The 25,134-nt window shown below is 40.2% G+C and overlaps 3 protein-coding genes across 7 annotated transcripts; all 3 read left to right on the plus strand.

The window, feature by feature from the left end:
- Positions 1-264: 264 nt before the first annotated feature.
- Positions 265-7,114, plus strand: WYR (inner centromere protein, ARK-binding region protein). Of its 3 annotated transcripts, none has more exons than XM_078587008.1 (8): positions 265-645; positions 1,297-1,907; positions 2,030-4,589; positions 5,700-5,986; positions 6,063-6,203; positions 6,296-6,441; positions 6,769-6,860; positions 6,929-7,114. In XM_078587008.1, the coding sequence occupies exons 1-8, from the start codon at positions 462-464 to the stop codon at positions 6,961-6,963; spliced, it is 4,056 nt and encodes a 1,351-aa protein (XP_078443134.1). In that variant the 5' UTR covers positions 265-461; the 3' UTR covers positions 6,964-7,114. The 3 variants fall into 3 exon arrangements, with proteins under 3 accessions (XP_078443134.1, XP_078443132.1, XP_078443133.1); XM_078587006.1 differs by having other exon boundaries at positions 266-645; positions 1,291-1,907; XM_078587007.1 differs by having other exon boundaries at positions 266-645; positions 1,291-1,907; positions 6,299-6,441.
- A 298-nt stretch (positions 7,115-7,412) lies between these two features.
- Positions 7,413-17,080, plus strand: LOC144712721 (binding protein). Of its 2 annotated transcripts, none has more exons than XM_078587005.1 (33): positions 7,413-7,711; positions 8,291-8,494; positions 8,588-8,769; positions 8,959-9,082; positions 9,171-9,389; positions 9,468-9,684; positions 9,758-9,903; positions 9,981-10,126; positions 10,293-10,442; positions 10,533-10,581; positions 10,843-11,022; positions 11,087-11,263; positions 11,367-11,521; positions 11,586-11,712; positions 11,791-11,940; positions 12,024-12,092; positions 12,158-12,294; positions 12,362-12,479; positions 12,571-12,705; positions 12,782-12,975; positions 13,076-13,223; positions 13,354-13,497; positions 13,626-13,706; positions 13,796-14,117; positions 14,208-14,335; positions 15,665-15,744; positions 15,857-15,908; positions 16,000-16,086; positions 16,176-16,213; positions 16,300-16,341; positions 16,416-16,525; positions 16,613-16,674; positions 16,791-17,080. In XM_078587005.1, exons 1-33 carry the CDS (start codon positions 7,619-7,621, stop codon positions 16,824-16,826), a joined length of 4,302 nt encoding a protein of 1,433 aa, XP_078443131.1. In that variant the 5' UTR covers positions 7,413-7,618; the 3' UTR covers positions 16,827-17,080. The 2 variants fall into 2 exon arrangements, with proteins under 2 accessions (XP_078443131.1, XP_078443130.1); XM_078587004.1 differs by having other exon boundaries at positions 7,418-7,711; positions 12,776-12,975.
- Positions 17,081-20,709: 3,629 nt separating this feature from the next.
- LOC144713052 (Calcium-dependent lipid-binding (CaLB domain) family protein) lies at positions 20,710-21,591 on the plus strand. 2 transcript variants are annotated; one of them, XM_078587534.1, is made up of 3 exons: positions 20,710-21,010; positions 21,085-21,180; positions 21,276-21,591. In XM_078587534.1, the coding sequence occupies exons 1-3, from the start codon at positions 20,900-20,902 to the stop codon at positions 21,558-21,560; spliced, it is 492 nt and encodes a 163-aa protein (XP_078443660.1). In that variant the 5' UTR covers positions 20,710-20,899; the 3' UTR covers positions 21,561-21,591. The 2 variants fall into 2 exon arrangements, with proteins under 2 accessions (XP_078443660.1, XP_078443659.1); XM_078587533.1 differs by having other exon boundaries at positions 20,711-21,010; positions 21,249-21,591.
- Positions 21,592-25,134: the final 3,543 nt, after the last annotated feature.

Genomic DNA, 25,134 nt, shown 5'->3' on the forward strand with positions numbered 1-25,134 from the left:
ACAAAATTAACCATCAAATTAGCATAAAAAAATCAATTTGTGTTTCACAAATAAAAGGTCTGCAAGGGAGGAAGAAATATTAACATGAAACGATTCAAATGGTTCAACTCCTATATTTGGATACGAACTTACCATTCCTCAGGCACATTAGTAAATGTCAAACATTTATTAATCACTAATTTGGGCTTAACCTCTATTTGGACCATCTTCAAATGGGCCCAAACTAAACAAAATCTTTTAACTTGCCGTTCTACTGCTCTATTCAAATCCATTTTCAAATATTTCCAGAATCCAACCGTTGTCTCTCTCTCTCTCTATCTCTATCTCTATCTCTCTTCCTCTCTCTCTCTGCTTCGGCAGTTCATCTTCTCGGAGAAGACAATGGCCAAGGTCAGTCCAAGCTGGGGGGAACGACGGTGACCTAGATCGCCTTCCCCCCAGGGTTTCGTCCACAGTCGAGGATGGAGCACTTGTTCATGCAGATCTTTGAGCGGAGGGACTGGGTTTCGAGTCAGATACGGCAGCAGGGTGACTCTTACGCCCAATCCGTCGCCTCTAACCTGCTGGCTTCTGGGATCTGTCCCCCTTCTTCGCTCTGGAATTCGGCAGCAGATCCTAATATCCGGAATACCCATAATTTTTTAGGTACTGGGTTGGTCCCCTTTCGCCTCTTGGAGAATACCCTCCTGTATTTCTTTGATTCAGAAAAATATTGTGGCTCTTCATGTCGTAGAGGATTTTGAAATCGATCATTTTTTGTGTATCGAAATGGACGATTCAATCGTTTGTAGTCGGATGAAAAAGTGACCCGCGGTTTTTCAAACCAAAACAGGTTTTGATGTACCTTGCGAGGACTGCGTTTGCAAAGTCTTGGGATTTTGAGCTTTCCTCAAGGGCGTTTTCCTATTATTTTGTGCAGCTTAAAACTTGTGTCGTTACGTTAATTCTTGGGTAATTTAGATCTCTATTTCATGGAATAAACGTTTCATTTTTTTATCAAACCCTTTCGATAATCGTTGCTGATCGCCGTTTTCAAACCCTTTTGATGCTTAAGACTTTTGGGATCGGAAAACAGATGTATGAGTTTTCACATTCATTATTCATAATCGTTGCTGATCGCCGTTTTCAAACCCTTTTGATGCTTCAGATTTTTGAGATCGGAAAACAGATGTATGAGTTTACATATTCATTATTCATGATCTGTTGCTGTTTAGTCTCTTTGAATGATTGAGAATATTGATTCCAGCAAGATTTATGAAGATTAATCTGTTTCTTTTTCTGCATGGCAAGGCGCAGGACTGGGAAAGCAGCAAATTTTCTCAAACATTCTTTATAATCTTCCCCGTTTCACGACTCCGATCGGTCATCCTTTCTATTCTTCTCAATCCATTCAAAAAGATCATAATGCTCTAAAGCTCGGGACAGCAGCTGCCGAGGAAATCAACCTGGGTTTTCACCATGGAAAAGGTGATTCCTTTGCGCAGAAGAAAGGTGAAGCTAGCATTGTTATGGATTCACTTGATAGAGTGCAAGATTCCTTGCAAGAGATTAAGAAAAGAAAAACAAAGCCGCGTGATTCACGGAAGAACGAAATTCAGTTGAAAAAGCAGAAGAATATCACGGAATGTTCGGGCAGAATGACAAGATCAAAGGCGGCCTCTGTGAAGGCCTTGGATATCAGTAAGTGCAGAGAAAACGTTGACTTTTTAGGTTATGCTGAGCCCATGGAGAAGATATCGTTGACTTCAATGGATGATGAACTTTCAAATGCCACTCTAACGGGTTCTGGAATCTTGAAAGAGGCATCTGTGCAGATTGAAGAACCAAGCTCATTCAGTGGAGACAAAATGAAGTTGGCGAGCCCTTCTGACTTGTTGCCTCCTTCTAAGAAATATCAGATTACCGAGGTAAAGAAGTACGATGTGATTGTTTAACGTCGTTTTTAACTAGATTTAATTGTTGTCTTCATTATATTCTTGCTCATCGAAAATTGTTTAACGTCAATTTCTTATTTAATGTTATCTTACAGAAGGAAAAAGACACAATTCCCACCACATCGTTTCAGAGCTCAATTGAGGAGAATTTTGAAGATATTTTTGTTAGACAAGAATTAAAATTGATAGGGTCAGTTGACTGTCACACTGATATTTTTACTGATGCAAGTGCTTCAGCTTTGGCGGATAGCAAGAAAACTCTGAAAGATGTATGCTCTGAGGCAAACACCATTGAAAGAGTATTCGAGGAGAATACCATTGAAGAGACGAGTTGTTCAACATTGCTACCCTCAGAACGCGTCTTGTGTTCTTGCAAAACCGATGTGGCCATTTCTCATGAAGCTGTCCTCGAATTAGGGAACTTTAGCGTTGAAAAAGTTATGCCAGTGAAGGGATTTAGCTCCTATCTTCCATTACCTGAAGGATCGACAGACGTTCTTGAAAAGATTTCTGATCAAGTTCTCGCTGGTCTTGAAGATGCTGAAGATCTTCCAGGTGTTGAGAATGCTTCAAGAAACCCAGAGACCTCTTCTGTTGTGGAATCTGATAATCCAGATCTTGTTGGTTCTCTGCTGGCTGAATCAACAAATATTATTGAAAGGAGTTCTGATCAAGTTTTACACGATCATGAAGATGCTGAAGATCATGAAAATGAAGAAAGTGCTTCGAGAAACTTACATTTCGAAGCAGAGACTGTGTCAACAATGACATCTGATATTCCAAATGTTGTCAGTTTTGCGCTGGTTGGATCTGCAGAAAGGAATTCTGACGATCAAGTTTCCCGTGGTCATGAAGAAGCTGAAGATGTACTAGACAATGAGAATGCTTCAAGAAGCTCAGATTTTGAAGCAGAGTCCCTTCCAGTGATGGAATCTGATATTTCAAATGCTGTTAATTGTTTGCTGGTTGGTTCTACAGGATTCCCTGAGAAGAGTTCTGATCAAGTTTCTTTTGGTCATGAAGACGCTGAAGATGTTCCAGACATTGAGAATGCTTCAAGAAGCTCAGATTTTGAGGCAGAGACTCTTCCCTTGATGGATTCTAATATTCCAAATCTTATTAGTTTTGTGATGGTTGGATCTACAGGCTTACCTGAAAAGAGTTCTGATAAAGTTTCCGTTGGTCATGAAGACCTTGAAAATCTGTCAGACTCTGAGAATGCCTCAAGAAAATCCTTTTCAGGAAATGAATCAATGGCTCTTGAGCAAGTTGTTGATGCTGATGAAGAATCTCTGAGCAGTCTGGACGTTCATTGTAATGGTACGATGGATTCAATGGCTCTAGTGAAGGAGGTTGATGGTGATGAAGATTCTCTGAGCAGTCTACACGTTCGGTGTAATGGTAAGATGGAACCAATGGATCTTGAGATAGAGGGTGATGCTGATGAAGATTCAATTGACTGTGTTGATATTCGGAGGACTTCAACAGCTGATGAATCCGATTTCATTTGCTCCAAAGTTGGTGCAGAAGTGGCTGAATCAACTGGAGTTTTGCTCTCAGATGTCAGCGGAAACTCCAGTCTTCTGAGTGGTGCCACTCCAGGGATGGAAGATTTAATAATTGATAAGCATGTATTGATGCCCGAGCTTGAGTTTGACGACCCAAACCTTCAAAAACTGAGCAGAGAGAGAGCTAGGGCACTTGAGTTGCTTCAGAAATCTATGAACAAGCACGCCTTATTTTCAGCGGACAAGCTAGTTTCACAAAAATTATCGGGGCATGAAGCGAGGTCATCTATACCTTCAGAATCTGTCTCTTTGGACAATGTTGATACAATGCTGAAGTCTGATCAAGAGATAGAAAATCTGAAGATTTTGAAGTGTTTCCCCATGGACGATCAATCTCTCTCTCATCATGGCAAGGAAAATGTTCTTGACGACTTGAGGACTTTTTCTCTCTCAAGCTCCAAGTTTGACCAAATCATTCCCAAAGCTCCATTTACCCCTCCAGCTGACAAATTTTCACAGAGATCCTTTCTTGGGAGAAAGGGATTTGGGTATGCACAGCTGGTTTCTTCGCTTTCATGCTTCCCGATTCAAGAAAACAGCAGATCCCTCAAGGGGAACGTTTATAACGGTGGTGCATTTTCAACCAGAAGAGAACCGCTCGGAGATATTACCTCACTGCATTTGAATTATTCTTCTTCAGCAGTTGAAGAATCCAAGAAGAAGCCAATCAGCCGTGTTCTTCGGTCTGCACAGAAGGAACTGTACCCTCCCTCAAAGATGAATGACTCAAAAGATTTAAATAAGACGATCAGTTCAAGTTTCTCGGAGCAGAGCTTTAAGCATGATGAAGAAATATCGGAGTTTTCTGCAAGGAGAGAGCCACTTGAAGATGTGAATTCATTGCATTTGATTAGTTCTTCCAGAGTTAAGAACTCGGAGAAGAAGCTGTTGGGCCATGCTCTTCAGTCTGCAAAGAAGGAGCTGATCCGTCCCTCAAAGATTAGCATGAATCTTGATGAAAAGGGAAATGAAGATACGAAAAAGAGCCAAGCTATTCCAGAGAAGAAGTACAAGAATATAGCGTCCAATATCCACTCCTTTGTCCCACTGGTGCGGCAGAAACAGCCTGCCCCTGCTCCTATGACAGGTATTTCTATACTATACTATTTTTGGCAGTCAACCTTATCAACCATCGTCAATGTTGACTTTGACAGTGATGGTAATAAATTGAAAGGTGGTTGAGGACGAGGTTACTGTTGATGATTGACGTTGATGGGGTATTGCAGTCCATCACAGTCAGACATTGACTTTGTAAAATTATAGTTAGAAGTACTCAATCCCGTACTGTCAATGTCAACTGGCCTCGTTGACAATGACATTTGACGAAACCCGCCTTCTTGACGGGTCATCAGATGGTTGACACTGTTCGTCAATGGCAGTAGTTAATGAAATTACAATGAAAAAATGCTCAATCCCGTACCTTCAAGCTCATTGTTGTATCACAGACTGGCCTTGTTGACGAGGACGATGACTGATTAACAAACCAGCCTCATTGACGAGGTATCACGAACGGTTGTTGTGATCTGTCATCACCAGCAGTCAATAAAATAATGTTTAACTGGCCTAGTTGACGGACGGTTGAAAGGATTTCACAGACTGGTCAAGTTGAGGAATATGGCGAAATAATAAACCTTCCTAGTTGATGGGGTGCCACAGACGGTTAAGGTTGTCCATCACCGTCAGCAAGTTATAGTTTAAGAATAGTCAAACGTCAATCAGCCTAGTTGCTGATGAAGGTGATGACGGGTTGATTTCGTCCATCAACGTTGACAATCAAGTTCGTTAAATTATTATAAAAAAATAGTCAACCCACACTGTCGACGTCAAGGTAATCGTTACGTCAACCGTGGTTGACATTGAAACGTCAACCGTTATCAAGCTCAACATCACTCGTCAATTAAATTCGGAAAAGCCAAATGACTATATGTATTCAACTACTTTTTTTTTTTGAATGCTAAAAGGAGGTCACCCAAAAAAGATCGGTAACCACCCAGCGAATACATGACTCAATATGTATTCAACTACTATAAATTGGTATTCTACATATGTGACTGAGTTTTTTTGTCATGGCTGGTGAACTCAGGAAAGAGAGATATCAAAGTGAAGGCCTTCTACATATGACTATATGTATTCAACTACTATAAATTGGTCTTCTACATATGTGACTGAGTTTTTTTGTCATGGCTGGCGAACTCAGGAAAGAGAGATGTCAAAGTGAAGGCCTTGGAGGCTGCCGAGGCAGCGAAACGCCAGGCAGAGAAGAAGGAGACTGAGAGGAAGATGAGGAAGGAAGCTATGAAACTTGAGAGGGTGAAGGTAGAGAAAGAGAACGCCAGAAAGCTGGAGTTGAAGCAGAAGCACAAGGAAGAAGAGCAGAAGAAGAAAGAGGCGGTCATTGCTGCAAGAAAGAGGCAGAGAGAGGAAGAAATGAGAGAGAGGCAGAAGAAGAAAAACTGCACCGAATTGCCACGACAGCAAACTAGAGTAATTTATCATTCTTTTAATTTGTCATCCATCATGAAAAAAAGGAGAAATTGATATAATTTTTTTAATTTTGCAGGAAGATAAAGAATGCGTAAGGAATGTCTCCTCGGACGAACCTGCAAGCCAAGACCTCCTCGCATTATCCGGCCAAGATGCGGCGAAGAACACGGAAAGGAAGCAGGATGAACAGAATAATCTCCAGGCCATTGAGAAACAGGTTTAATTAATTCGGGCTTTTTTTACTGTTTGTTTCAGCATGATCTGATTTGGTGAATTATTATAATTTTTTAAATTATTTTTTCCTGTTAGCAGCGCATCAGCTGTTTTCTCCAGATTGCGTTGCAGGAGAATCGCCGATCGCAGTCCTACGAGATCTCCCCTTACCGGGACTCCGACGACGAGGAAGCGACGGACGATAAAAGATATAGAAAGAAATTCATCCCTCCTTGGGCAAGGTAGAAATTTTTTTTCATCTGTTCCTGAAAAATGTAATTATTATCTTTTGAAATTTTCTCTCGTTCGATTGTTTTGTTTGTTCTTTTGATATTTTCCTGAACAATGTAATCATCTGTTGAATCCTTTGATCTGTTCCAGAAAAAATAATTTTTAGTTTCTATTTTGTTTGATCTGTTCTTGCAAAATGCTGGTTTGTATGATTATTTTTTAAACTGTGAAGTTGGATATGTTTCTGGAAAGCATTATCTTTCGAAAAGTTTGTTTTGTTTTGTTTTGATCTGTTACTGAAAATCTAATAATTTCCCAAAAAAATTCTGCATTAACAGGCGAGAATCTCTGGACGCGATTCTCCTCTCGATGAAGCAGATGGATCCGAGGAAAATATTTTTTAAAAAATCGTCTTTTGATCTCGCCAAAGGTAATTAATTAAATCAATTTATTTCATTCTCCTCTGCCTCAACTCTTTTTAAAATAAATTTCTTGCAGTTCTTCCCCACCGGACACGTCATCTGCTACGTTGACCGAGGCAGCTCCCCGTTGACTTTTCCTCTCGGCTGCGCCGCCATTTGTTCGATGGGCCCCACGGAATCTTACTGTATCTCAAATATTTGTTGATCGTCGTGGAGATTTTTCCACCGTCGATTCTAGTCAAACGCTTGACTCCCACGTTGACCCGGCCCATTGACTAACGAGCCGGAAATCCCCAAAATACCCCTCTGGATCTCCGACCCGGGGACCCTCGACCGTTGGAAACCCGTTTTGTTTGAATCACGATTTTACCCTCGCCGTTACTAGGGTTAGGGTTAAGGTCAGAGCCGGAGAAAGCTGATGGACCACGATAAGCGCCTAAACTGTACCCTCACCCTCCTATCGCTCTTCTCGACCTCGTCCGAGATTCCGAAGCTCGACCCAGTTTTGATCACCGATCGGCGAGGAGAACCCAGATTTTTTTATTTATTATTTCTGTCTGTTTGCGTCAAATCTAAGCAGTAAATTCCTCAGAAAAATACAAAAAAAGTCGCAGTTTTTAACTTTATGACACTCTTTCCACGTTTTGAGTTGTAATTATTATCTAGCCATTTGGCCTCAGTTCGAAACCCAAACCCCCTCTCTCTCTCTCTCCCTCTCTCTCTCTATCTCTATCTCTCTCTCAGCTCCTGAGCTCGGGGCTGAGAGATGGCGGAGAAGCTCGAAGAACAAGTGAGGAATGTCGGATTGAAGTTGGAGAATCTGGCGGTTCCAAAAGATGCGATTATCGAGCTCCTCAATGTGAGTAATCTCTCAGACTTTGTAGTTTTTCAATTTTTGCGGTGATTGGTTTTAATCAAATGTATGAGCTCGTCGGTCGAATCTAGTTCTTTCAAACGCTTCAAGTTACCAATTTGCTGCGCGCTGAGGGGAATGAGGGTTTCTTTCGTGCGTACAACCAACGTAATTCAAATTTTTTGTAATCTGACTCGCTCTTAGAAACCTTGTTTGAAGCCATTTCAGATGATTTCTAATGCTGGAGTTCTACTCAAAGCTAATCCTTCAATTCTCGGCTCTAGCTCAGATTATCATCGTTCTCGTTGCTTGTGAAATCGAGGAAAGTGTGAACTAGGGTTCCTTGAAATTGCTTTTCTGGGAATGAAATTCGCGAACTTTATAATCTGGCTGCTCTTAGGAACCGTGTTTGCTTTGTAATTCTCAACCCTTCTTCGAAATTAATGCTTCTTTTGTCAGCTCTAGTTTAAATCATCATTGTTCTCTCAGCTTGCCAAATCACGGAAATGAATGCCAAATCATCATTGTGAACTAGGGTTCGCTGAAATGAATGCCTTTTTCAGAGTTCTTATTCTATTTGCGCAGGAAACGGCAAACTGTCTTGCTAAGGTGGGGCAATCGCCATCGCCGTCCATGGCAGAGGCGATGAAAGCTTGTGTTGAAGCGATTCCTAAGTCGGAATTGTTCAAACACGAGGACAAGGAAGTCAGCGTTCTTGTCGCCACTTGTCTCTGTGAGATAACTCGAATCACTGCCCCGGAAGCCCCTTACAGTGACGATGTTCTAAAGGTATCGCCCTATTTAGATCATCCGTCTCAAGCGTGACTGAGTTCCTTACACTCTAATTTTTCTTATTTTTCATGTTTTTTTCTGATTTTTCAGGATATTTTTCGACTAATAGTGAGCACGTTTAATGGATTGGCTGATGAACAAAGCCCGTCATTTGAGAGAATAGTTGGTATATTAGAGACTCTCGCAAGATATAGGTCGTGTATTGTGATGCTAGATCTTGATTGTAATGATCTCATCCAAGAAATGTTCAGCACATTTTTCACTGTCGTCAGGTATGTTCTCGGATCGCTAGTTATTTTTCTCTCCTAAGATTATTTTTTGAAATACGGGTGATTCCCAAAATTCGATGTTGATTTTTTTTTTTTCCTGTTCTTGAATACCATGTTGGAAGGCTTTATGGTTGAACTACTTTAATCTATCATTGCCTTTCCTCAATTCAGACTTTTTTGCTTTTCATGTAGTCATAAACACAAGGAAAGTATTATTAAATCAATGCAAACAATCATGCTCCTCATTCTGGATGAGAGCGAGGACATCCCTGAGAATCTCCTTTCCACTATTTTATCAGTATTAGGGGAAAAAGCGGTAAGCCTTTTTCTAATCCGATTCAAGCATTGATATTGTTGTAATCTTTCTTCGTGAGAATTGATTTCAGAAGATTCTATATTTCCAGGATGATTCCACGGCTGCAAGGAAACTGGCCATGAACATCATCGAACGATGTGCCGCAAAACTTGAACCATCTTTGAAACAATTTCTTATTTCCATCATGTCGGGTGATGACGTGTCATCAAGTGCAACCCTAGATCACCACGCTGTCATTCATAATATTTATACTTACGCTCCGCAGATTCTTAATGAAGTTATTCCCTATATTACGGGAGAATTGTTGGTGAGCAATCTTCACTAACCTTCTTTTTCTATTTGCATTTTCTGCGAATATGTCATTTAATCTTTGATCTGGCTGCAGACTGATCAATTAGATGTTAGGGTAAAAGCGGTTAGGTTAATCGGGAATATGTTCTCGTCATCTGAGAAACCTATCTCTGAATCTTTCCGGCCGCTTTTCTCTGAGTTCTTGAAGAGATTAAATGACAGAGTCCTGGAGGTCCGTGTCTCAGTGGTTGAGCATTTGAAGAAATTCTTGATTTCTGATCCTTCAAGGCCCGAAGCCCCAGACATCATCGGTAAATAGCTACTCTTTTTCTGGTGTGAATGATCATCGGTGTGAATCAAGTCTTATATGATATGTTTCTGCAGCTGGTCTGTGCGATCGTTTGCTAGATTATGATGAACAAGTTCGTGTGAAGGTTGTTGAAACAATATTTGATGTTGCTGCTCATAAATTGACTGCAATTTCATCTCAGACTATTAAGGGAGCTTCAGAACGTCTCCGGGACAAATCTGTATGGTTACACTGAGTTAAATAAGATTATTTTCCTGTAATCTTAGGTTAGTTAATTAATTTTATTTGATATCTCAGTTGACGGTTAAAAAGTATGCAATGGAGAGGTTGGGGGACTTGTATAAGCGTTCTTGCTCGATGAGCTCTGATCAACCAGTTAATGGATTCAACTTTGAGTGGATACCTGGGAAGATCTTGAGATGCTTGTATGACAGAGATTTTAGGTAAGTGTTGCAGTATAATCTAAACGCTGAAGAAAATGATAAATTTGCAGACGTGTCATTTTATCCATGTTTACACTGTTTTCGTAGTACAAGTTTCTTCAACCCAAAGTACATTTGGGGGATCAAATATGTTACATTTTGATTTTCACATTAAAAATACTGTCAGGTCTGAAGATATTGAATTGATATTATGCGTTTCATTGTTCCCTCCTGAATTCACCGTGAAGGAGAGAGCAAAACATTGGGTAAAAATATTCTCTGGTTTCGATAAAACGGAGGTAAAAGCGCTGGAGCAAATTCTTACCCAGAAACGAAGGTTCTGTGCGTTGTTTAACAAAAACATTTGAACAAAAAACAGATTCACATATCTTTCTCATAATACGGAAACTATTTTTATTGATTACAGGCTTCAGCAAGAAATGCAGAAGTACCTATCGTGCAGGCAGATGTGCCAGGTTTGTATCGGTCTTCTTATTTACTGTCAAATTGACTTATAAGCTGAATATTTGCATACATGTCGATTGGTCTTCTTTATATGGTTGCACGTAAAGGGGATATGGATCCTACCACATTAGTGGGATCCGATGTCTTTTACTCTTTCAAATACAAGGTGACCTGCCCCAAAATAAAATGAGCTACCATCTTCGTGTTCTGTAATTCTTTAACATTATATATTAAAAAATTATATCGCATGGCTAAATTTCCTTTTTCCGCAGGAGAATGAGGTCAAGAAAATTTCGGGGAGCTTTAGGATAATGTCTCGTTTATTTAGTGATCCTTTAAAGGCTGAGGAGAGCTTCCAGACCCTCAATCAACTGAAAGATGCTGACATATGGAAAATATTTGGCCTCTTGTGCGACCCTTGCACTAATTCTAGCGAGGCCTGGGAGTCTCGGGTATTTCTTTTTTTCTTAATATCTAATCTTTGAATCTCTCTTGACTCGTAATTTAATTGTCCAGGCTGAGTTGCTCAAGATTCTGGGAGACAATCACGATCTTTCCGATTTTTTGGCTGCATTATCTGTAAGGTGCTCGTATTTGCTATTCAACAAGGAGTACATAAGGGAGATTCTTTCCCTAGCTGTTTCAGAATCTGGGGACGCCAAGTTCATTTCATCGTGCATGAATCTACTACCGGTAAGCGTCATTTATCTCAAATCTAAACATTCTGCTTGACAAATGACAGTTGGAAAAAAGATCGGTACCATGTCTCTGCTGATCTTGGCGTGAAAACTGTCAGATCTTGGCGTCTTTCTGTCCCTTGCTTTTGGAGGGTTTCGAAGAAGAACTCGTTCATCTTTTGAAAGAAGATAATGATGTGATAAAAGAGGGCGTTGCTCATATTCTCGCAAAAGCTGGCGGGACCATTAGGGAACAGCTGGCTAGGACATCAAGGTACCTCCGTTTCCATTAGTTCCCAAGAAAATTTAGAATTAATGGCTAACTTTTAATTTTTTAGCTCGGTGGAGCTGCTATTGGAAGGACTCTGCCTGGAGGGTACCCGTAGGCAGGCTAAATATTCTGTACAAGCCCTAGCATCGATTACTGAGGATGACGGGCTTAAATCACTCTCTGTACTTTACAAGGTTTCGGCTTTTTCTGTTTTCGATGGACTGTGTAAATCATTTTTTTGGCTATTTTTTGGTCATTATATTTTTTTACAGAGACTTGTAGATATGTTGGAGGAAAAGACTCATTTACCTGCGATTCTTCAGTCTCTGGGATGTATTGCCCAGACTGCAATGCCGATATTTGAGACCAGGGAGAACGAAATTGTTGAATTCATCTTGCACAATATTCTGGAATGCAGCACTGTACGCCATCTGGAATGAATTCTTTCTTACAATTTTCATTTTCCTTATTTTTATTGAATCTTTTCTAAATTTGGTTGTAATAGGAGAAAACACAGAGGCAAAAAAAGCACGATGACGTGTGGACTGACAGGAGTGAAGTTTGTTCGTTGAAGGTATGTCACTCATTATGCATTCAGTTGGCACCCGAAGATTAAACCTTTTTTTCACTGTGGCGCAGATATTTGCTCTGAAAACTTTGGTTAGGAGCTACATGCCCGCCAAAGATGCTCTTCTTCGGACTGGAATAGAAAAACTTCTGGGAATCCTCAAAAACGTTCTTTCTTTTGGAGAAATATCAAATTCCATAAAATCAAGGTTTGGAAATTATTTTATAGAGGCGAATCATAAAATTGTCTTTACTTAATTAATTATGGTCTTACAGCGCGGTGGATAAGTCCCATTTAAGACTTGCATCAGCCAAAGCTATCCTGAGATTGTCTAGACTTTGGGAGACTAAGATACCCGTTGACATCTTTGAATTGACTTTGGGAACTTCACAGGTTTGTCTCTTCTCCTCTTCAAAGGGGATTTGGTTTTGAAGAGTTAATGTATCTCTTGAAAAGAATTAATGATTTTTTTCTTTAAATGTAGGATTCGTATCCTCAATGCAGGAAAATATTTCTGAGTAAGGTACACCAGTATATCAAGGAGCGGCACCTGGATCCTAAGTACACCTGCGCTTTCTTTTTCAATTTTGTTGATTCAGAACCCAACGGATCTCTAGAGGTGAAATATAAAACCTATGTGGCTCTGAGAAATATATGTATATTTTTATTTAATTTGTCTGTTCTTTCAGGATCAGCCAAATCTCTTGGAAATATTCCAGGTCTGTTACTCAGTAAAGGCGCGTCAGGTTATTGTACAGAGTGATGCTAGCTTGTTATCTTCTTATCCGGAGTACGTTCTTGTCTATTTGGTTCATTCGCTTGCTCATCATCCAAAATTTCCTGATGGAGATAAATTCAAGCGTGTCCAGCAGTTTGAACCATTTTATCGGTGAGCAAATCCGTTATAGTCTTTTCCCAAACATTTGACCAAATGCTGTAGTCGTGTTGGATGAAAGTGCGTGTACGATCTCATTAGTTTTGTTTGACAGGCGGTTGCATTTATTCCTTTCTGTACTGCTACAAGGAAGCGAGAGTTTCAAATCTAACGATAAGAATAAGAGAACCCTGTCTGTGGTGGTTTCCATCTTTCAGTGCATTAAGCTGTCGGAGGATGTTGTTAGCAAAGAAAAGTCAAAGGTAAATCAGTGGATTTCTATTAATAGTTTAAATTATATAAACATTTGATCTTGTTTTCTATCAAAACTGAAGAAATTTTTGGTTTTTTTGGACGTCTAATACCTACTTGTGTTTTATGATTTAAACGCAGAGTTCATATGCTCTGTGTGATATCGGGTTGTTTATTGTTAAGCATCTGTCTGATGAGCAAGCAGATTTTGAAGCGCCTACAAAACCAGTTACGCTGCCAGAACAGCTTTATAAGACTGTTGCAACAGAAGACAACTCTAAGGAGGTGAGAATCTCTGCCAGAATTTGAGAATTAATTGGTATTATAAAAGGGTCCTGTCATTTAGAGATTATTATAATTGATTGAACCAATGAAAAGATGTGAGGATGCTTTAATTTTGCAATATTTTAAAGGGTAACGTATCAGAGAAGTGGGCTCATCGTGATGAGGTGCTGGCCCATTTTGAGTCACTTGAGCAGGCGAAGGATGAAAAGGTGAGATTACTTCTTAGAACATGTTCTCTTCCTCTCTCTCTCTCTCTCGGTTGCCCCTCTTCCACAATCTCTCTCTCTCTCTGAATCAGGCGGTCTCCATCGACCAAGACCAACACAGTTCAGCGAAGGAGAGTGATGATGATGGAAATGAGCTGCCTCTCGGAGAGATCATGAAGATGTACAAGTCCCAGGGAGCGAAGAAAAGGAAAATGGCAGAGAGGTTGGCCGGCGTGGACTCTTCAGAGAATATTGATGTTATGGGTATGGTGAGAGAGATAAACATGGACAACAGAGAGAGAATGCCCATTGTAGATGAAGGGAAGAAGGAATCTCCTTTTTCTCTCCCTCACGTGGAAACAAAGGCGACACCTTCTCCTTCTAAGGTCCCCAGTGGAAGCAGCCAAGAACCTAGTACGCGTTGATATTCTTTGCTTAGGTCGGGGATACTCATTTAATTATTACAAAGGCGGGGTTTTTCTACTGATTTTTTCCCCTTTTCAGCGCCTACGAGGAAGTCTGTAGAGGGAGCTAATGGCAGGCATGTGGGTTTGTCGTTAAGGTCAAAGTCTTCTGACCTGGCCACTACCTCTTCTGCGGTGCAAAAACAAAGCTTCGGTGGACTGGAAAAGGTAGCTCTCTCTGCTTGCTTGCTTATCTCTTAAGCTTATTATTTTGTTCTCTTTCCACAAATCCGTTGCAAGAATGACAGTATATACAGTGGTAGAATATAAAGAGCTTCGGTGGGTTGACTTGGATGGAAATGAGTAGTGATGGATAAAAGTACTATTTTTTTTGTTAGAAATGATAAAGAAAGAAGGGGACTTGGATGGGAAAGAGAGTTGATGGATAAAAAGTTGTATTTTTTGGTTACAAACGAGAGAGATATAGGTACTTTTTTTATTAGAATTTTTTTTTTGAAAATTCATGAGGCGGTCACCCAAACTAATCGGTAACAACCCGACAAGTCTTTTTTTTTTCCTTTTTTTGTTGGAAATAAGAGAGAGGAAGAGTTGATAGATTGTTGGCATCTGTCTACCTATCAATTTTTTTTGTTTTACTGATATTTTACCCTATAAGTTTGTGTATTGCGTCTATCTCTTTTTTAATTTTTGACTGTTCCATCGGCTAACGGGTCGTCCTAACGGCTAGTGGCCTATATCTTGCTGTATAACGGCTAGTGGCCTATATCTTGCTGTAACGGGTTTTTGCCCATAGATAAACACGATATTTTTCTGCCCTCTTTGCTCCATGAAGATTGATGATTGGGTGCTCCATTCTCTTGAGCTGCTGCATGGAGCATCTCGCTCGTTCTCTCACTTCTAGCTGAAGTGATATTTCCCTATATATATAAAAAAGTACTGTTTTGTGTCAGAAATGAGACAGAGAGAGAAGATAGATAAAAAACATTATTTTTGTGTTAGAAATGAGATTGAGAGAGATGATAGATAAACATACTATTTTATGGGTTAGAAATGAGAGAGGGAGGGGTGTCCCCTGTTGTTTGAGGTACCTTTCTCTCTAATGCATTCTTTACAAGAAGGCATCAGAAGAGACTTAAGAGAAAAGGGCTGCATCTTGAGTCCCACATACGGTGAGAGTTGCATGTGCGATACCTCTTTAAATGGAAACGGGCAAATGAAGATGAGACAGACTGTTTTAAGATTGGAAATGGATTTCGTTCAGTGTGACACATGGCTGGAGCAGGAGTGAGTCACTGCGGCCAGAGGAGTCCGCCAGGACACCTCTGTTTATCTATATTCTCTCTCTTTTCCCTGTATCAAACTCTTAGATAATTGCGGATACTCTTTTAGACTGAAGTTTGTATTCAATTTGATCGCATTTTACTGATTGTTATTCACGATTTCATTCCACGTCATTGATTCAAGATTCATCGTATCGCTGAAATCATATTTACTGCCGAATTCCCATTTTTCTGACGATCTGAATTTTGTGTCCAGTGTTCGTCAGGGAAATCCAGGCTACATGGTGCTGACCTAGTGGGATGCAAAATTAAAGTTTGGTGGCCAATGGATAAAAAGTACGGATTATCCATTAGGAGCTATCACTGGACTTTAGGATTTTTTATATCATAATCTTTCTTCTTTTTCTGTGTTGCAAAATGTTTTATCTTTTAATAATTCTATGGACAGGTATTATCGTGGAAGAGTGAGTTCTTACGATCCGGGAAAGAAGAAGCACACGGTTTCTCTCTCTCTCTCTCTCTCTCTCTCTCTCTCTCTTTTTCTTTCGGATTACATGTTTAGGAGATGTGACTGTGGTCCATGCGCTGAAGGTTGTTTATGATGATGGAGACATCGAAGTTCTTCTTCTACAAAAAGAATCGTGGGAACTCATTGAATCCGATCAGCCCTCAAAAAAGGTCTTCTGTTTCAACCACTGACTTCATTCTTTTCGTTTACAACCTTTTACCTGTCAATTTTCTGATGCTTCATTAGCTCTTTTTTGCAGAAGCTCAAATCTCGACATTCTCCGTCATCTGAGGAACCGTTAGTACATTTTCTCTCTCTCTCTCTCTGTCTGCTTTTTTATTTGCTTATTTTTGACATTATATTTGGGGAACTTTGCACCTCAGCTCACCGACGCAAATTATGAAGAAAAAAGGTTTCTTTGGGAAGTAAGAACTGGTCTCCGAATAACCTCTATCATGCATTTTTTCTCTCTCAGCAAGTTTTAATTTTGTGGCTGTAGGAGCGTGAGGACCAAAAAAGAGCAGGGAATGAGGAAGACAAAGCAGAGTCCACGGTCAGACCCGGATTCATCCAAATCCAAGAGCCGGATTGATCCAAAGACGAGAACCAGTACGCTTTAATTTCATCAGTTTTTAGGGAAATAGATGGTATTTTTCTCGCTGAATTTGGATTTTTAATTCTCAATTTACTTCTCAGGGTCTGGAAAAGATTCTCCGGTTACTGCCAAAGAAGGGGAAGATTCAGAAAACGAACCTCTGGTAATTTCATCTCCTCATTGTTTCTCTCTTCCCCCTCTCTCTATCGATGTTAATTTGGTGGGCTTTTTTCTCTCATCAAGAAGATTAAGCTCTTGTTATCGTTGTGGTTCATGCAGAATGTCTGGAGGCGTAGGGCCGCTAAATCCGGCTAAAGCTTTGTACAGGTTGACCATCAGCTCTGACCCATGGGCGTTGACTTCGAAGTGTGGGGCCCATATTCTTCATAGTCAACACCCCATGAGACTGCTGCATCGGCGCCATGCAATCGAGAAACAACGACGTCGACAAACGACAGTCATGGTTGACCAGTGGGGCTGTAAGCTTTCTATTGTCATGTTTATAATTGCCAAACCCGACCCGGCCTCTTTTTGCCCATTATTTAGTGTTCTCTCACATTTTCTCTCACTGTCGCCGTTTCCAACCCACCCCGCTGCTGCTTTCCCTACTTGCAATTAGACATGGTAGTTCTGTTCTTTTTGTGTGAATTTGTTCGAATTGTTCGTTCTGTTCGTTTTTCCAAACAGAACAAAAACAAATTCGAACAGAACATCGCACAGACCAGTGTGCGGTTCTTTTGTTCGCTTTATGCGAAATTTGTTCTAGTTTTGTGCGAATGTGCAAATATCTGCAAATGTACGAATTTTGTTCGTTTTTGAAAAAAAAAGAACAGAACAAAGAACAAGGCACTGTGCGGTTCTTTTGTGCGAATTTTTTGTTCTTTTAAAATGAACAGAACAGAAAAACCATGTCTACTTGCAATGTCATACGGTAGGTGTGCCCCAAAGAAATGTCCACCCTGCGAGATGAGTAACAGATGGATATCAAGATACATAAATAATTACCAACCCACAAGGCATGTGTTGGCAAAAGTTGTAAAAGGCTGTTTTTTAAATGTATAATATAAGTTAATTCTCATTTTAATGTTTATTCAAAGCAAGATAAAAGTGGAGAAAAATAGCCCGAGTTGGTGAAAGTTGATACTATCTTTTTCCTCTTTCATTGATTTCCAATATGGACAAAAAACTGCTATCCATCATTGGATATTATCACTTGAGCTGATTTTACAATATTCAATTTTTATATGAAACACAAAATTAATGTAATATTTGTTTGAATAATTAAATGTCTACATCTTGTATTTTAATGATGTTCACAATTATAAATAGCCCACAATTTTAAGTATTGAGAGAAAAACATAAATTATGGTAAAATTCACATAATGTACATTTCCTATACATTACCAGAGATTTGGAGGTACTGGATGATCAAGTATCCTACTAAAGATAATTTTGAAGTAGTATGTCTACTGAGGTTTTATATTTTGATGAATTGTTAAATTGAATTAGAGTATCTTGGCCTAGGTTGCCGTCTTTGATATGTATTCAATAATGAAATAAATAAGGGCACAGAAGATCAAGAAGAGTGAAAGGTGCGTTGAGGGAGTTTGATAGATTGAAGTCACCCTGACTATGGTTTGATCTAATTGGTGCTGGATGACATGATGAAAGCAGCCCAAAATGATGTCACTTCATCATGGTTCTTGAGTCACATTATGCAGGGCCACTTCATAAAGTTCATACACATGGGGAGCCTTGATGCATATCCCCAGGTGGATAGAACCGGATGATCTATCATCCATGTAGTATTTTTAAGGAAAAAATGTGTTGTTGTCTTTGCATTGCTTCTCTTTCTCTCTATCTCTCTACCTCTCTGAATTGACCGATTTTCCATTTGGGCTTACAACTTATAGTGCTGCTGCTGGCATATCCTGCCTCCCTTATCATCTCTTCCTGCCACATTTACCATTGTTACTAGTTGTCTCTTCCATGTATATTTTATCTCTATCAATCTCTATAGTATTTCTATCAAGTGCCCCTTCATTCTTTCCATGTCTATATACGTTTAAGTAACATCACATGAGACTGCATATCTGCTTGTAGGATTCTTGTACTTAGATGATGATAAAATCATGTGGCCTATGAGACAATGTCACATCAACTTTTGTTTGAATTTCTTAATACAAATTATTTTCAGTATCATACTTATGTAATGCTTATACTAAAGTTGAATGATATGTGAGATGATATGTAATTATGATGAGATCATTATTTTCAGTATCAGAGAAATATACTTAAGCACATAACATAAACAATACAATTTATAGGATATTCAGGAAGGACATCAGAATATACAAATACAGTAGCTCTATTTACTCTTGCTTTTACAATGATGATGGTTAATTTTGAATTATTTATGTGGAGATACGAAAGAGAGATATTGGGTAATGTTTAAGGAAATAGTTCTCTGATTCATGCCACTGTTGTCTGAGTTTTAATTAAGGAAATAATTCCTTGGATGGTTTTATACTTCACTATAACATGTTTGATTCATGCCACTGTTGTGGAAGTGGTCTAAAGACCTAAGATATTAAAGATGTCTTGTAGATAGAAGGTTGTATTTTTATTGACCTACGAGTCAGCATGAGATTCCAAACATTCATGGCTTAAATGAAAAATAAGATCAAGAAGGTGACGGCGTGGTGAATATGGGATCGTTGTCTTCATTATAGAAAGAGAGAAACTCAAGTAAGGTGACTCAATGAATTCCTTCAACAAGGCATTATAAATATTTTACTATGAGGTTTTGATGAATTCCAATGCATTAATATTTAGTATGATGACATACTAGGATTTGATAGTTGATCATGTCCCAATTCATTATATGGCTATTTCACAGATAATGATTATTCATACATGGTAACTGATGATAATGCATTTATTCACATGTCCTTAAAACCTGATGAGCTAATATTTAGGGTGTTAATTTTTTGTTGATATTTAATTTAATAAGTAATAATTTATATACCTTTACTCATAAAATAATATAACTAGTTAGTGATGAGAAAGGGTCTTTGTCACAACTTTACTGGGATGAAGTGGCAATTGCAACAACATACCTCATCAATCGCCTTATATCTCCTATTATTGCATATAAATGTATCTTAAATTTAAAAATTATTTATCTTTAATAAATATTTTAGTGTATCCATGACTTTAATTTTTTAAATTTTTTTATGGCACTATCCTAATTGATGCTCATATGCTCCTAGGAACCTATCCTTCGACTCCAAATGATGCTTATTTCTTGGTGATAATTAGTGACACCTTGGTTATTTCTGTTTATCACACCTCTGAAAAATTATATATCTCACATGACATTTTCTGTATTGAATAGAAATTTCCCTTTACTTATCAAAGAACCACCCTCTCACGTCCACCCTATCTATTGTTCTTCTTATCTCCTATCCTAACACGGACATGCCTCCCTTTGTGTCTTATCAGTTACCTTCAAACTTTTCAAGTCATTTATCTTCCTCATCAAATACAAATCACACAATTCCTTCTCTCTCGTCCCCATCAACTATCATTCCTCTTAATTGATCACCAAAGACTACTTTGGCTTCATCCTCCAACCCTACCTCCACATCACCCTCGTTTCTCCTCCCCTCTTTTCAATATGATCCCCTTTCCTCTCTTCTTCTCGCCGTATCAAATCATCCCCTTCATCAAATTAGGATGGTCAAAATGGGACCGTCCACCCTCAAAATAAGAGGAGACATGCAAGGAAGATGATCCAACAAAGTCTTTGGCCAATGTAGGGGATCCAACAAAGTAGCAGGGTACATGTCTCAACCAGAATGACCGACAAAGCTGCTTAGACGTGGTCCCCAGCTTACTGTTTATACTAAAATTTTAGTTGACTATTTTTCCATTCCTCTCGTCCCTTTCTTAAAATTATGGAACTGTATCATAGGGGGTATTATTCTTTATCTGAGATGCAGTCACAGAAGTAAATAGGCATTAATTTTTTTAAAAATATGGTTAAATATTCTTTTCTTTGAATTTTCCATCTCAAATCCCACATCACACCCAAAATGAATAACTGGGCCGATTGGGCTGTGGGCCGAGGTAACCCAACCCCACCTGCCAGGAGTCCATCCCTATCCAATTCTAATAGCTCTTCTTTACGTGAAGAAATTGTACTACTGTACAAGTCGGTGGAAAGAGGGAGAGAAAGACAGATCTTGGCCAAGCCCTTCTTCTTCCTCTGAAATTCCGTCTACTCTTGCTCCTTGCTTGAGCTCAATCCTGCCAAAGAAGTCTCCTTTCCTCTTCGTCAAGGCGCCAACAACGAAATCTCTCTACAAAAGAAGAGAGCTTCGGTCATGGAAGGCGAGCCGGGCACGCTAAGGGTACAGATCGTCCGGGGAAGAAGACTGGCCATCAGGGATTTCAAGAGCAGCGATCCTTACGTCGTCGTTCGTCTCGGTAATCAGGTCTGTTTGATCATCAAAACTCCAATCTTTGATCTGATTCCGATGATCTTCCGGCCCTTCTTCCCTCTCCCCAGACGCAGAAGACGAAGGTGATAAACAGCTGCCTGAACCCGGTTTGGAACGAAGAGCTCGTCTTCGCCATGCCCGAAGCAGCCCGAGTTCTGCAACTGGTACGTCGCTTGCCATGCACAGAGTTGTGTTTAAACAAACGATGAGATGACGGGGGAAACAATGGCAGGAGGTGTTCGATCGCGATCGGTTCAAGCACGACGATAAGATGGGGCGGGGAGACGTGGATTTGCAGGGGTTGGTGTCGGGGATTCGGCTGAGTCGAGCTCTGCGGCTTTCGAAGGGGGAGACGCAGCTGAGGAAGGTGGCGCCGAACGGGGAGAACTCTCTCATGGCGGAGAGCTTCGTCGTCTTCGTCGACGGGGAGATCGTGCAGAACCTTCGCCTCAAACTCCGCGACGTCGAGTCGGGAGAGATCGAGCTTTCTCTGCGGTGGAGCCCCAACCCTGTCTATGCCCCTGCCATGGCTACTTCTGTTTGAAGTCTGAACACTATCGAAATATTTCTCTCTCTCTCTCTCTCTCTCTCGTTCTCTTTCTCTCTCCTATTTTCTCTCTCGATATTTCTCTCTTTCCAAATTTCTCTATCTCCCTTTCACTTTCTTCTTTTCTCTCTCAATCTCTCTTCCTCTTTCCTAATTTCTCTCAATCCCATGTTGATTTTCTTAATGTTGTCTCAGACTCTCTTTCTCTTTCCTTATTTCTCTTTAAATGTCCCTTTCATTTTCTTATTTTCTCTCTCATTCTCTCTCGCAATCTCTCGTTCTCTTCCGTAATTTCTCTCTCAATCTCCCATTCACTTTCTTAATTTTTCTCTCATTCTCTCTCAAGCTCTCGTTCGTTCTCTTTCCTAATTTCTCTTTAAATCTCCCTTTCATTTTCTTATTTTCTCTCTCGTTCTCTCTCTCTCTCTCTCTCTCTCTCTCTCTCTTTCTATCCCTCGTTTTCTTCCGTAATTTCTCTCTCAATCTCCCATTCACTTTCTAATTTTTCTGTCATTCTCTTTCATATTCTCGTTCTCTTCCGTAATTTGTCTCTCAATCTCCCATTCAATTTCTTAATTTTTCTCTCATTCTCTCTCAAATTCTCGTTCTCTTCCGTAATTTCTCTCTCAATTTTACGTTCACTTTCTTAATTTTTCTCTCATTCTCTCTCTCTCAATCGCTCGTTCTCTATTTTAATCTGTCTTCCATTCACTTTCTTAATTTTTTCACATTCTCTCTCTTTCTTAATTTCTCAATCTCTCTCTCTCTCTCTCTCTCTTTCTCTCAATCTCATTCTTTTTCTCACTCTTCTTCAATCTCTCTCTTTCTCTTTCTCTGCTTCAATCTCTCTCTTTCTCTTTCTCTGCTTCAATCTATCTCTCCCAATCCCTCTTTGTCCGCTTCAATCTCTCTCTTTCTCTTTCTATGCTTCAATCTATCTCTCTTAATCCCTTTTTCTCCGCTTCAATCTCACTCCTTTTCTTTCTATGCTTCAATCTAGCTCTCTTAATCCCTCTTTCTTTGCTTCAGTCTCTCTCTCTCTCTCAATCCCTCTTTCTCTGCTTCAATCTCTCTCTCTCTCTCAATCCCTCTTTCTCTGCTTCAATCTCTCTCTCTCTCAATCCCTCTTTCTCTGCATCAATCTCTCTTTCTTTCAAAAATCTCAATCTTTATGTCTCTCTGTGTGTCTGTCTCAATCTTTCTATCTCTTTCTCTCTCTCGACATCTCTCCCTATCTTTATCTCTCTATTGATGTCTCTCAGTTCATCTCCCTAACTTATCTCTATTTCAATTTATTTCCCTCATCTTTATCTCTCTCTCTCTCTCAATTTCTCTTCCTATACTTATCTCTTTCTCTCTCCTAGTTTATCTCCCTATCTTTATCTCCCTCTATCCGATCCATATCCCTATCTCTTTCTCTCTCAATTTATCTCCCTATCTTATATCTCTCTCTCTCTCTCTCAATTAATCATCCTACCTTTTACTTCTCAATTTTTCTCCCTATCGTATGTATACATATCTCTCTCTCACTTAACCATCCTACCTTTTACTTCTCAATTTATCTCCCTATCTTAATCTCTGTCAATCTTCATCACTATCAAGCTCTCTAATCTCTCTCAATTTCTCTCCCTATCATTATCTATCTCTCAATCTTTATCTCTGGCAAATTCGCTCCCAATCTTCATCTTTCTCTATCTGAACCTTAATGATGATCACATTATCTATATCTCTTGGTCTCTCACACTCAATGTCTCTCTTTCAACTTCTGAATTCTTTAGCTAGTAAATTTGTCCATGTGGCAGAATAAACGTCATCCAGGGAGAGGGAGAGATGTTGGACTGAATGAAGGTACCACCTTGGATACTCTTTAAGAGATAGATGGGGTTTATCCAAAGAAAGACTGGTGATAGAGAGATCGCGTCAGATAATAATAGACTAGTAATAATTGAAGGCATACCCCTATACTTGATATGATATTTGCTTTATTGCAATACAGTTTAAAAATAGATAGCTAGGATCAAGTATGAATTGGATGAGGATAGCACACCTGTGCAATAAGCACAGTTTTTTTGTCTTGAGATGAAAAATTGTCTCGTCCAGGGCCTTCGACGGAATGGTTTTCTCATTCCGATGTCATATGGAATCGGGACACCACGGTAGGCTTGTTTGACGGATGACAGATCATCCGTCCATGCAAAAACCGTCATCCGTCCTCGTCCGGAGTGATGGACTGATGACTGAATGAAGTGCTTTCAGTAGTCATTAGTCATCTGTCACCTGCGACGGGCCACTGATGACAGAAATGACAAAATGGGTGACACGGATGACATTTTTGAATGACGGAATAGTGAAGAAATATTATTAAAAAATAGAAAAGCTATTTTTTATAAATGGCTGCAGCGACCCTAGATGACAAGAATCCTGACTATTGAAGATGGGGATGGCGACCGCGAGGGCGAGAGCGGCGACTGGCAAGGATGGGGTGGACAGCCCTCATGTACAGGGAATCGGACCGTCGAGGACGGGGATGGCTACTACTGAGGGCAGAGGCAGTGATGGCCAAGGATGAGGACAGTGATAAGCGAGGACTACGATTGAGGGCGGGGACGACAATAAGCGAGGACAACTGTCCTGGACGAGGGCGGGGACCACAGATGACAGGAAACAACAACCACTGAGGATAGGAAACGATGACTGCTAAGGTCAGGGACGATGACCAATAAGTATGGGGATGATGACCTCGAAGATCGGGACGGGGACTGTCATGGACAGGAATGGCAACCGCCGACGATGTGAAATGATGACCGCTGAGGTCAGGGTCGTGGACTGTCGAGGACGGGAAAGGCAACCACTGAGGATGGAGAGGGTGACCACTGAGGATGGGGACGACGACCATCATGGATGGGGAGGGCCGCTACCAAAGATGGGAAATGACAACCGCTAAGAATGGGAAATAATGAATGCCGAGGACAGGGATGGCAACCACCACCGAGGGGGATGGTGATTACTGAGGACGGGGATGATGACAAGCGACGATGGAAATGACGTCCGTTGAGGGCGGGGATGACGACTCTCAGGGACGGGACTGGGGACAGTGGAGTATGGGGTTGTCGACAAGTGAGGTTGGGGACGATGACCAGTGAGGGCGGGGACGGCGACCGCCGAGGATGAGGAAGGCAATGGGTGAGGATGGGGACGACGAGAAGCGATGACAGGGACGACGACAAGCGAGGACAGTGATGATGGCAAGCAAGGATGGGGATGATGACAAGTGAAGATGGAAAACAAAAGCGAGGACAGTGATGACACAAGAAAGTATGGGGACGACAATGGAAAGAATCTTCGACAGAGATTGGAGAGAAGGAGAAGAGATGGAGAGAGACAAGAAGAAGAAGAGGAACACACCAAGAAACGAGATGGAGATCAGATCATTGTATTCTTCGAGTCGTTTTGGATAACATGGGTTTGATATTTATGATATAATACCATAATCGTAAAATAGTAAGTTTCCATTTTAATTATATAACCGTTGTAACAGATACAACGGTTATATATTTTGAATAGGTCGATT

This window comes from Wolffia australiana, chromosome 15 (genome assembly GCF_029677425.1).
Source record: "Wolffia australiana isolate 7733 chromosome 15, ASM2967742v1".
Lineage (NCBI taxonomy): Eukaryota > Viridiplantae > Streptophyta > Magnoliopsida > Alismatales > Araceae > Wolffia > Wolffia australiana.